The sequence below is a fragment of the Staurois parvus genome, unplaced genomic scaffold (assembly GCF_062004578.1).
Source record: "Staurois parvus isolate SC_StPar_1 unplaced genomic scaffold, SC_StPar_1.0 ptg000953l, whole genome shotgun sequence".
Classification (NCBI taxonomy): domain Eukaryota; kingdom Metazoa; phylum Chordata; class Amphibia; order Anura; family Ranidae; genus Staurois; species Staurois parvus.
Window position 1 is genome coordinate 7,501 of NW_028318749.1, and position 11,137 is coordinate 18,637.

The 11,137-nt window shown below is 44.0% G+C and overlaps 1 protein-coding gene across 1 annotated transcript in view; it reads left to right on the top strand.

The window, feature by feature from the left end:
- Positions 1–5,221, top strand: part of UBE2S (ubiquitin conjugating enzyme E2 S) — a gene marked incomplete at its 5' end in the record, with an annotated part of 6,391 nt that extends 1,170 nt beyond the window's left edge. The window contains one exon of the mRNA XM_089656992.1: positions 4,699–5,221. Within this exon, the coding sequence (XP_089513118.1) occupies positions 4,699–4,992 (294 nt within the window). The remainder of the gene's footprint in view (positions 1–4,698) is intronic.
- Between the last annotated feature and the right edge of the window lie 5,916 nt (positions 5,222–11,137).

Genomic DNA, 11,137 nt, shown 5'->3' on the forward strand with positions numbered 1-11,137 from the left:
ATACAGTAATGTTTTACTATGTGCATCCCCTTAGACTAGCAGTGATAGGCAGTAGCACCTTAGATCTCGCACTGCAGATATACAGCTTTGAGGCTGAATGAGTGGCTAGGTACTCTGACATACCAAGAATCATTGCTATTTTTCAGCAGGAATTCAAGAGAAATATTTTGAGGATACTACTAAGGTTGAATGAAAATTTCTAAATGTTCCATATAACATAGCAAATCTTCTTCATTTTAATGTTCAGTTCCACATAAATTAACAATTAACATATTTGCTTTGTTCTCATAATATGCTTCCAATGGTATATTTATATCTGTTATAAGTGCAAACCAGCTTTTTATGTCAAATGCACAGCAGTCCTGTTATCTCAACTAATTTGCCCTTTCAGTACTTCTCTTGGAACTACAGAATGATTAGCCTTTGTTGGGGGAGATACGAGAGTAGGTGAGTTTAAGTAGCTGGGCAAGAAAAAAGCTTGGCCATTCACTTCAGCATTTATTGCAGTTTGTATAGCTAGGCGCTGGGTGTTATACAGGTTCAGGGCCATGGTCAGTCCCTATGGAGCCTAGACCCTGATTACTTCTCCAATGGTAGGCCCACTGTGACGGTGATTAAAGGTCAGAGATATAGACAAGACAGGTTTACCCATACTATGACCTCATTCATTGGAGGTTTTTTAAATAGTTTTCCTTCTAAGTTTAAACTTGTGCAATGGTAAACTTTTCAAACTGGATGGTAAAATTCTACCCTTCAGACTTATATCACACTACAGGTTGCAGTTTTATCACCACTTCGTCTAGAGCCCTTTGCAATCTGCAGTCGCTTCCTTTTGCCACAGGATGGTCTACACCAGGGTTGCTGCATAGTCCTTCATGGACACGCTTTACCCTGTTTTCCACCCTGCGGCTTAGGGAAATACCCCAATGGCAGAAAACAGTTGCAAGGGATATAAAACCTATCCAATAAAATTAAATTTTATTATAAATTTAGGCCAAAATGTATTCTGCTACATCCCAACAAGTGCTTATTAATTATTTTGTTTGACAGTTATAGTGTCTGCAAACTATGATATATATGAAAATTGATCAGTTCTGATATACTGACATCCTTTCTCAATTCGTGAGGCCCTAAGATGTCAAAACAGTACAAATTCACCCCGAATTAGCCATTTTTGGAAAGTAGATAGTCTGAGACATTTAGGAAGAGGTATGGTGAGTTTTTTTAATAGTAATTTTTGTGTCACAATTTTTTTGAAAATGAAGAACTTGAATAAAATTTAGTTTTATACATACTGTCACCAGTGCAGTACAGCGTCAGCATTTGATTTGTGTGGTGATGATCAGGGACACTGACTGTTGACAGTATGTTTAAAAAATTTTAAAGTGAAAAAATTAACTTTTTTTTTACTTCCATGTTTTCGTATTTTATTTCATGCTTTCATCAGAGTAGTTCAGTAACACTGTACTATGAGGGGGTGATCAGGGATTTTTTTTTACCACAACGAAGATCGATGCAACAGCAAAGTTTTCAACTGTCATGAATGGGTTACATTCAGGACAGCTGTAATCACTAGTGATCTGTGATTGGCTGCACCTAATCTGGTCCAGGTGCTGTGATTTGCCCAGGTACCGTGTGATAGCTGTGTGCCAATCACAGAACAGGAAACACAGCTGTTATAAATAAGTTCATTCATAACAGCTTTGTTGACACTGATCATGTAGCATAGTGATCACAGCATCAAACTGCAAAAACTGTAGCTGCTGACTTAAAAAATGGCCACTTACCTGTTACCAGCCTGTTTCACTGGCCGTCCTGGATTCCAGGAGGCTGGCATCTTCAGTGTGGGCACCCGGCTATGATAGCTTGCGGCTTCACAGCCGGGTACCCACTGCACATGCGCGAGTAGCACTGTGCTTCATGAATGGTTCTGTAGTCTTCTGGGAACCCCCCGCCCCCCAGAGGTGCCAGTCCTTAATGGGGAGCAGGGGAGAAGTCCTTAAAGCGCAACTTCCACTTTTGGGTGGAGCTCTGCTTTAAGAGGGAGTCTGTACATGCCTGTAAATAAATGCGAACAACAAATGTAGAACTCTAAGGATACTTTCACACTGATCCTAGCAAAAATACATATGTGTTTTTGTTGTGTTTTTGCCATGTTTTCTACAGGAAGTGACTCAAAAATGTACAGGTGCATTTTTGTTAAGTTTTGGCTGCATTTTCTATCTTTCAATGGGAAAGTGTGTTTTTTACCACGCCAAAAATGCAGAAAGCAGGATTTTAAAAAATGCACCTGACCTGCAGTGCATCACTGTCAAGAGTTTCATAAGAATACATGGTCACAGGTTTTTCTTCCGATTTTGCAATTAAACACAACGGATCAGTGTGGATAAAAATGGATCTGTGTGAAAGCAGCGCAAGTTGGTAAAAAAACTAGGTAAGTTATAACTTTTAAGTGAACAGTGTGTACAGGACATGAGTGGCACAACTGTATATTTCAAATGACAGCAGTTTATTTTTAAAGTCAAAATTCTAGTGGCTTAAACAATAAACTATAAACGAGTATCCTATTATTTCTCCTCTCATATCCTAATATGTGATTTGTATTGGGTAATGTAGCCATAATTGTGGGCCTTGTGCACAGTGTTATTGCTTGATTTGCTCAATCAGCATCAGACCTGCCCTGAAAGTTGGAGTACGATTGGTGACTGAGGAGAGCAGTAACTCCAGTTTGTAGTCACCTGTCCAGATCCAGCTCTTACCCCTGGTTCACATATCCGCGTTCCTGCGGGGCGCGTATTGCGCAGACATGAGAGCCCATTCATTTGAATGGACTCCTGTGCCCGGGGATATGCAGGGAAGACGTCCCTGCACTTCTTCTGAAAATGAAGCCCACATGGGAACCTCGGTTCCCAGTACGGTTGCGATTTCCAGTGCAGGCGGCGTGCACCTAGCCTGAGAAGCCAAGTTGCCAAAGCTGGTGCTGTCAACCCAGTCTTGGAATGGTCTATTCTCAAATTCCCCAAAACCCCCCAGTGTTGGGATGGCCAGTTTAAAGGAAGCTATTGAGATAGAAAGGGAGCTGCCACTGGCTGCTGGTTTGACTTTAAGGGCTCATTCATACTTACGATTAGGGCTGGACAACTATATTTGGATATCTGATGGTTACTTGTGACTAGTGGCAGATCGGCCTTGGGTGCATTCTGTTCATGGCAGATCTGCCCCTAATGTCAGGTAATTGATTGTGTGCATACATATGGACAGCCGAGGCTCTATTTAGCCTTTCATTGCTTTGTATAGGCTTTCTGTCTGCAGCTGTTTGCAGATTACACTTGGAATCTCAGGTGAATGCAGGTTCTTGCTATAGAAATCTGCTGTCTGGCTCTAGTTGCAGGTGTTAATGAACCCTAAGGATCCAGTCGTTAAGTGAAGCCAATGACTTAGAGCAAGAACCTAGAGGTTGGGGAATACTTTTTTCCTTGTTAGTGTCTTGCAGATTAGTTGAATGAGATGTAAGCCAGGAGATTGCAGAGGCACCTCTCATTTTTCCCTGCGGGGGAAAACTCCTACGCAGTGTGTTGGCACACCCTTTTTCAGTCTCCATTAGAGGTACATATGACAGTGTCTGAGCAGAATCAGAAAATAGTTGTCACCCCATGAAGTACCTAAACAAAGGCCTTTTATAGATGTGTTTTTTTTTTTTTTCTTCAAATTTGAAAAGATTGAAAACTTAGGGGATTACATTAATGTGTTAATGCTTATTAGGTGGTATTAAAAGTATACATTATTTGTAGCTTCTGACTTTAAAAGAAAACAAAACTTACCAGTCTAGGCATCCGGCACTGTCCTCACCTAGGCCAGTTGCTAATCTGTCTTTGGATCCCCGGCATCTCCATGTTGAATGTGGGAAACTGGCTGACTACCTGCAGCTTCACAGCTTGCTTCCCACTGCACATTCCTGAGCTGTGATGTGCTTTGTGAATGGCCCCAGAGCCTCCTGGTACCTGTAACATGTCCTAGGAGGTTGTCGGGGAAGGAAGGGAGCAACTTCTGGCCAGGTTGTCTAGGCGATCCCAGCGGGAGTGAAAAGCAGGTACAGGTCAAATCCATGCCCGGCCATACATGGGTCAAAATTCGACCGTTTTTTCGTCCAAAAATCGGACCTAAGAATAATCGGCCGATTTTCTGTTAGTGAATCAATGGCACCGGATGATTTTCGTGGTTCTTCCCCCTTTTTGGTGATCAGGCATGTTGGAAAATTTGTGAAAAACTACCGATTTTCGACTCAATGGTCAAATCATACACTTGTTTTTCCGAAAAGAATATGCGCATGAGCCATGACCTGGAAGGAGCAGAAGTTTCACCTGTTATATGGGGTGAACTTTATGACTTGGTTGGCCGATTTTCAAAATCATGACGCCATCGGATTACCGAGTGAATGATGTTTTCGATTTTCGGGCGAAAAAGTGTTCGGAATTCAACCCATGTATGGCCTGCATTACTCCCCCAAAAGGCTTACTATAAGTAGGTGTGAAGAAAGGTAAACGAAACTTCCCTTTTTAGGTGATGTTTCACTTTGAGTCTTTCAGATAGCTTTTTGCCTCAAATAAAGGTTTTTGTATTTAAAAGAACTTGTATTTTTTGTTAAACTTTTGAAGGCTTCTTTCACTAATGTTTGTATGTATTTTTTTTTCTCTTAAGACAATAAAGTGTTTGTTGATTCACCCAAACCCAGAGTCGGCATTGAACGAAGAGGCTGGTCGTCTCTTACTGGAGAACTATGAAGAATACGCATCCCGTGCAAGACTCATGACAGAAATTCATGCACAGAACTCATCCTTAAGGGGCAAGGATCCTACGGACCCCTGCTCCTCTGCATCAGCAACAGGTGCTCTTGGCGATGGACCCATGGCCAAGAAACATGCTGGAGACCGAGACAAGAAACTTGCAGCAAAAAAGAAAACAGACAAAAAAAGAGCCTTGAGGCGACTTTAAGTTGGAAAAAAATAAACATTTACCCAAAGGGGCAGGGAAGTATTCAGGTCAAATTATGTACAAGAACTTTAGACCAGGTGGGAGGGGCCGCTGAAGAAAGTTTGGGGAGCAATTACATCCATATCCTTTTTTCCCCATTTTTGTTTTGTTTTTTAAAGCCTGCTTTTGTTTTTTTCCAATCTAAGTTATTTAAATTATAAATCTATTAAATACGTTTTTTCATAAAGCACTATGTGAAAACATTTTTTTTAAGTGCTGGAAAATGATTTTGATATGTGCTGTACATGGCTGAGAATCCCAGCCAAAACTGAGATGGTGGCTTCAATGAAAAAATGTGCACTTACCTGCATGGTCAGTAAATACTCAAGTCTGTTCTGCAGCAAACAAATAGTACATACTGTACTTTACAATTTTATACTGACTCTCATCTGTGTGTTTAGAAGACAAATGGTCTTGTTTGGAGATGACTGACTGCTTAGCCCTCCTTGTATGCCTCTCCTTGGTGGCTAGTTCAGGCTATGGCAGAATTATGGTGGTGCCCAGAATCATTTACTACTGCACTTCAATCACAGTATATTTTCAAAATGTATAGACAAAATTAAAAAAACATATTTGGTTCTGTGTAATACGTGCACATTTCCACATGTATTCAGTACATTGCATTGTATGCAGTGTTTTTAAGACAACATGGGCAAATGTGCAAGTACAAAAAATACCTACTTTGCCAGAAATTCAGTGTGCGCCTAACTTTTTGTTTGCACTGACAACACTCTATCTGCTGCACTTGAATCCCAAACCGTATTGTCACACCTGCCTGAGTTTTCTCCCTGCTGGATTACAGAGCACCTCCCTCTCTCCTCATCTCATAACATATAGGAGCTGTGTTCTGTAGTCCAGTAGGGGAGAACTGGCAACAGGATTTCTGTGCAGCGTTGTCAGCTCACTATTGGAAATTAAGAGTGCGCTGGACTTCTGGCAGTATCAGGGAAGTATTTTTCTGTAATTGAAGTTTTGTGATCAGCTGAACAGATTCTTTAATGTGTATGCCTGAGAAAAAAAAAAACAAATCAGTACATCGTACATGCACATTTCTCTGTTTTGTCTTACACAAAGTGCATCAAATCTGAAAAATCTAGGACTATACATTTTAAGAATCTTTTATCTTGGCTATTGAGGCCAAACTGACCTACTTTCTCCAACCACTTTTATTTTCAGGTATGGAGGAGCAATGTATTGCAGATTACTTTCAAATTATACAGGGATTTACTGTCATAACTTTTGCAGTTAGCGATTTTCAACAAGGAAAGAAGGTAGGCAGCTGGCTGCCTTCATGTAACTGCATATACAAGTGGACCTACCCTTGTGCTGGAGAAGGACCAGCACCTAAATGTCATCAGCGAAATGTGCCATCAATCAGGTATCTCTGGTACATCATGGAGTTGGGTGGACCATGGAGGCAGAAGGGCAACCAAGCTTTGTAATTGATAGCTTAGTGAGCCAATGTGGCGTGCTGTATTTGTAGGGAGCTGGAGCCCACCAGATTTATCTGTGTGCATGCCATGTGACATTCTTCTGAGGGCAACTAAATAGTACCCTAACCCTGTTGGATCAACAAACCTTTGCAACTACAACTTTTTAACCCGCTAAATTCAGTAATAGTACAAACAGGGGTGCCCAACATTCATAATTGTGGATTGTCAAAAACCTGCACTTCTGTTGACACAAATATTGAACCTCAGTGGTGGATGTGGCCATGGTCTGTGAGCCCAGAATGATGCAAAATGTGGATGTTTCCTAATCTTAAATCACAGGACAGAGGACTTGATATTCATGACTACTTGGGTTATGCTGCTATCTTCAGGTGAAAGGGCACTGGCCAAATAGCAGGAATCCTTGCCCAGACATAGCCCCTGCCATCTCAGCTAAGCCAGTTTTCAGTTGGTGTTCTTAGGTGATGGATGTGCCTACAGCTCTCTAAAGATTCACCTTGTAAGGACTTAGTCCTGATTTCCTGGCCTGCTCATAACACTCCTGAGCGGGGTAGAGCAGGGCTTCATATAGATCAGTCACTTATGGCTTAACGTCCAAGAGGGGACTGTACCTGCCCCCCTGCATACAAGAACAGGGATGGCCTGTAATGACTGCCAGTTGGCGCTGGATCCTGTAAGTAGCAATCTCCTGGGTACAGCGTATCCAGAGACCTTGTTGGCAGGGTGCTATACAGGTCCAAGGCAGTGATCCCACTGGATGGCCCTGCAGTTATGGACTAGTTAATGCCTCTGCTAGTGGAACACTGGCAGTTTCCCTTAGCAGCATCTCCCTCTGTTCAAGAACGTTTAGGGTCAATGCACACTAGGCTTGAAAAAGCTGTTCTACAGGAGTTTTGCCTTTTTTATCCTGCCTGTAGACGCAGCTCAATGTTGCCCTATGTGCCAATGCACATTAGGGTGTTTAGAGACAGAAAAAAAAAAATCATGACTTTTTGCGAGGCAATTTCCGGCAGAAAAAATGCTAAACGAACATAAATGCAGTGTTTAGGAGCGTTTGGCGTTTTCAAGTGTAAATTGAAAAATGAGCAAAGGGGAATGTTTAATAAAACGTATAAAAACAAATGCCCATATATACTCTCCTAAACTCTTGTGCAATATGAGCATTTTTATGCTGGTTCTTCTGCCAAAGATTCTGGCGTTTTTTCTGCTCCTAGTGTGCATGGACCCCTTGGCAGCTTTCCTCCATGGGCTGACATAGCAGTGGCAAAGCACAAAAGCAATCCAGGCATGCCCTGGTGCTATTTTCAGTGTCCCAGGCACAGTACATGTACTTTGGTGCTCCTTGGCCTACACAGAGTGGGGATATCTGGTCACCCACACTAAAATTAATTCTGCCTCCAGCCCTGCATAGCAGCAGTTGCTGCTTTTTCAATGGTAGAGACAGCAAGTACTAGGTCACTTGCCAATTGGGGGTGGCCACCACAGATGTTCTGGCTTAGGCTGACATTCTTCTCAGCTAGCTGGGCACTTCCTTCTGGGGTTAACTGAATTTCTGTAGCCATATTTGGGCTGTTTTAATTTGCTCTCAGCTTCTTACTGGCTTGAAACTCCTGGGACACAAACATGGGCCCTCTCCTTGCTTCCTCCCCATTTGAGGGAGGATGAGGAAGAAAGGGGAGACTGTGGAGGATTTAAACTGTCAACCATTCCTTCCAGGAGGAATCTCAGGGTACAGGTCCATCTCAGACAAAATACCACAGTAGGCATCCTGGTGGATGTGGTATACACTAAGGCAGTATCCTAAAAATAAAAAAGTATAGGGTTGGGGGGGGGGGGGTAGAGAATGCCTATACTCAGGTGGATATAGCATTGAACTGATGGTGCATCTATCCTCCTCCTGGCTTTGCACGGAGAACTGAGCGATCAAACACTGCTGATCATTCAATTCTTCTTTCTGCTCTGAGCAGCTCACTGAGAGGCTGAGCCAGCTGCCGGTCCAGGCACCTGGGCAGATTCTGACAATATGGTTGGGATCTAAACTGGCTGAGTGATGTCAGCAGGACAGTAAGCTTAAGCCTTCTGTCAGCTGAAAATGAGTCAAATGAGTGCAGAACTAACTCCACTTCTTTGATCCATAGATGTAGGGCCAACTTGGCTTTGACCATACTTCTTTTAAGTCACTGGTTTTGGATCCTGGTTTGGGAGCTGCCAAAAACTCTTGGGTCCCTTCCAGTGAAGTCTCGTGTACATGTAGTGATGTACATTGCATTCAGAAAGTATTCAGACCCCCTTCACCTTTTCAATCTTGTTATGTTGCCACCTGATTCTACAGTCAATTCATTTTCTACTACCACCTTCCAGGATGGCATACCTGAGATGTGAAGCTCCTCACTATAGGAAACAAGTGACGGCTATTAAAAGCCCCCACCCTTACCCTTGTCCCCTAGTATTGATTTTCTCCCAAGGAAATGGCAAAATGTTTATTTTCTGAAACCAGAAGACTGGAGAGGGTTGGATGGTACCCCGGTCAGGCAGGCATAGGGAAGTCGGGGAGGGCTGAAAAAACCTGCAGGGCTGGATACTGCATTCTCTCACAGGTTGCTTTCTAATGGCAGCAGTGATCCACACACAAGGGAGTGTGAGCCACCACTCCAAGCCTTGCTTTTGCAGAGCAATAGCTTCAGGTCACGTGGCAGAAAGTGGGAAGAGTTGGAGACATAGGTGGCCTGGGAGCAGCTGAAAAGGCTGGAGGAGACACTGAGTCACATGGAGAGAAGTGCAAGGCGCTTACCTGACCAGGTGGAGACCTGTGTGCAGGCGGAAGCGTTGAATCTAAGTGCCTAAACACAATAGAAAAGGGGGAGGGAAAGGGGCATTGCCCGTGGCTGCGGACAAAAGCCGGGCAACGTGTCCCTTTTGGTGGTAGTAACGGGGAAAGTGAGGTGGTGTTTTTAAAGTGTGATGCTGGGAGCTGAGCATTTAGCCTTTTCACATAGCAGCACAAGAGTTGTTTTAAACTTCAACATATCCTACCTTGTACTTATGTGGGTTTTTTCCCAGGCTCCAAAGGCACTCTGGCAGGTTATAATTAGCTAGTAGTTGCCTGCATGGTTGTACGACCGTCATTGTAGATTGATTGGGGGCCTCAAAGGACTTATGCATTGGGTTGCCAACTGATGTCTGTAGCCATTTTCATTGGTCAGTGCAGGGTCAGAGTTGCTCATATGTGTCTGCTACCTGACAGATACTCCTTTTAACACCCAATTAGGGGGTATGCTCACAGCCAGGGATTGGTAAAAGTAACCTTATGGATGGTTTTTCCTCTTCTCTTTTGCAGATTCCCCAAGCGGAATGCTGAAGACCTCTGTCAAGCTGCCTTCATCTCTGCCTTGTGCTGGTTTCTCTAAGAAGTCTGACTAGTGTGGAGAGAGGGTTACATGGGGCTCACGCCAAGCCATTCTGTTACAGATGCATTACCAAACTGGCAGGGAAGGAAGTTTTTCACTTAATGAAAGATTTCCTAGCTTCCATGCAGGCTGAAATGGTGGCTACAATTCAGTCCTTTACATCTGTGGAGCAGCCACAGGTCCCAGGCCTAGAGGATCTAACTGCTAAGGAAAGTCAACCCTCACAGGAGAGTCTTGAGTCCAAGGGGGGACCAAGTGTATTTCTCCCTTCCATGCAAGGGCTCCCTTCAGCTCAGGCTAGGGAGGAAGAGGATCAGGGGCGAGAAGCAAGAAGCCAGATTGGTTCAAACTGCAGTTCAGGGGAGGAAGGGACCCTGACTTCACCTGTGAGCCAGGTGAGGAGGTTAAAACTGGCAGGCATCTTTGTCTTGGAAGACCTGGAGGGGGTCCTACAGGCAGTTTATGCCACTGAAGAGATCCTTGAGCCACCAAAAGAGGCCTCTGCACAGGACAAATGCTTTCTTTTGGTGGTATTTAATCGCCGCTGGGCGCTTTACTTTTTGCGCTATAAACAAAAAAAGTGCAAAAAATTTGAAAAATTTTTCTATTATAAAATTTTTCAAACAGGTAATTTTTCTCCTTTGCTTATGTGCGTTGATGAGGCATAACTGATGGGCATTGATAGGCAGCACTAATGAGGTGTCACGGATAGGTGGCACTGATGATGGGTACTGATAGACAGCACTGATACGTGACACTGATGATGGGTACTGATAGACAGCACTGATAGGTGGCACTGACTGGCATCACTGCTGGGCACTGACTGGTGGCACTGCTAGGCATTGACTGGCGCAACCTCTGTGCACTGACTGGCAGCACTGCTGGGCTGCACTGATGGGCACAGGTAGGTGGCACTGCTGGGTGGCACAGGTGGGCGACATTGGTGGGTGGCACTGCTGGGCACCGATCATCAGGGCACTGATGATCGGTGCTGATCCCTGCTCTGACAACTGCCGGTTCTCAGCATTACTTTCCTCGCGCTCTGACAGCGCAAGGAAAGTGCAGCCGAGAACTGGCAATTGCATTTCCCGGTGATCAGCGTGTCATTGGACACGGCTGATCATGTGGTAAAAGGCCGCTGTTATTGGCCTTTTACCACATCTTGTGATCAGCTGTGTCCGTAGGACACAGCGATCACGGAGATTGCCAGGGGGGGCGCAGGAGAGCGTGTTCTGGGAAGATGTCATA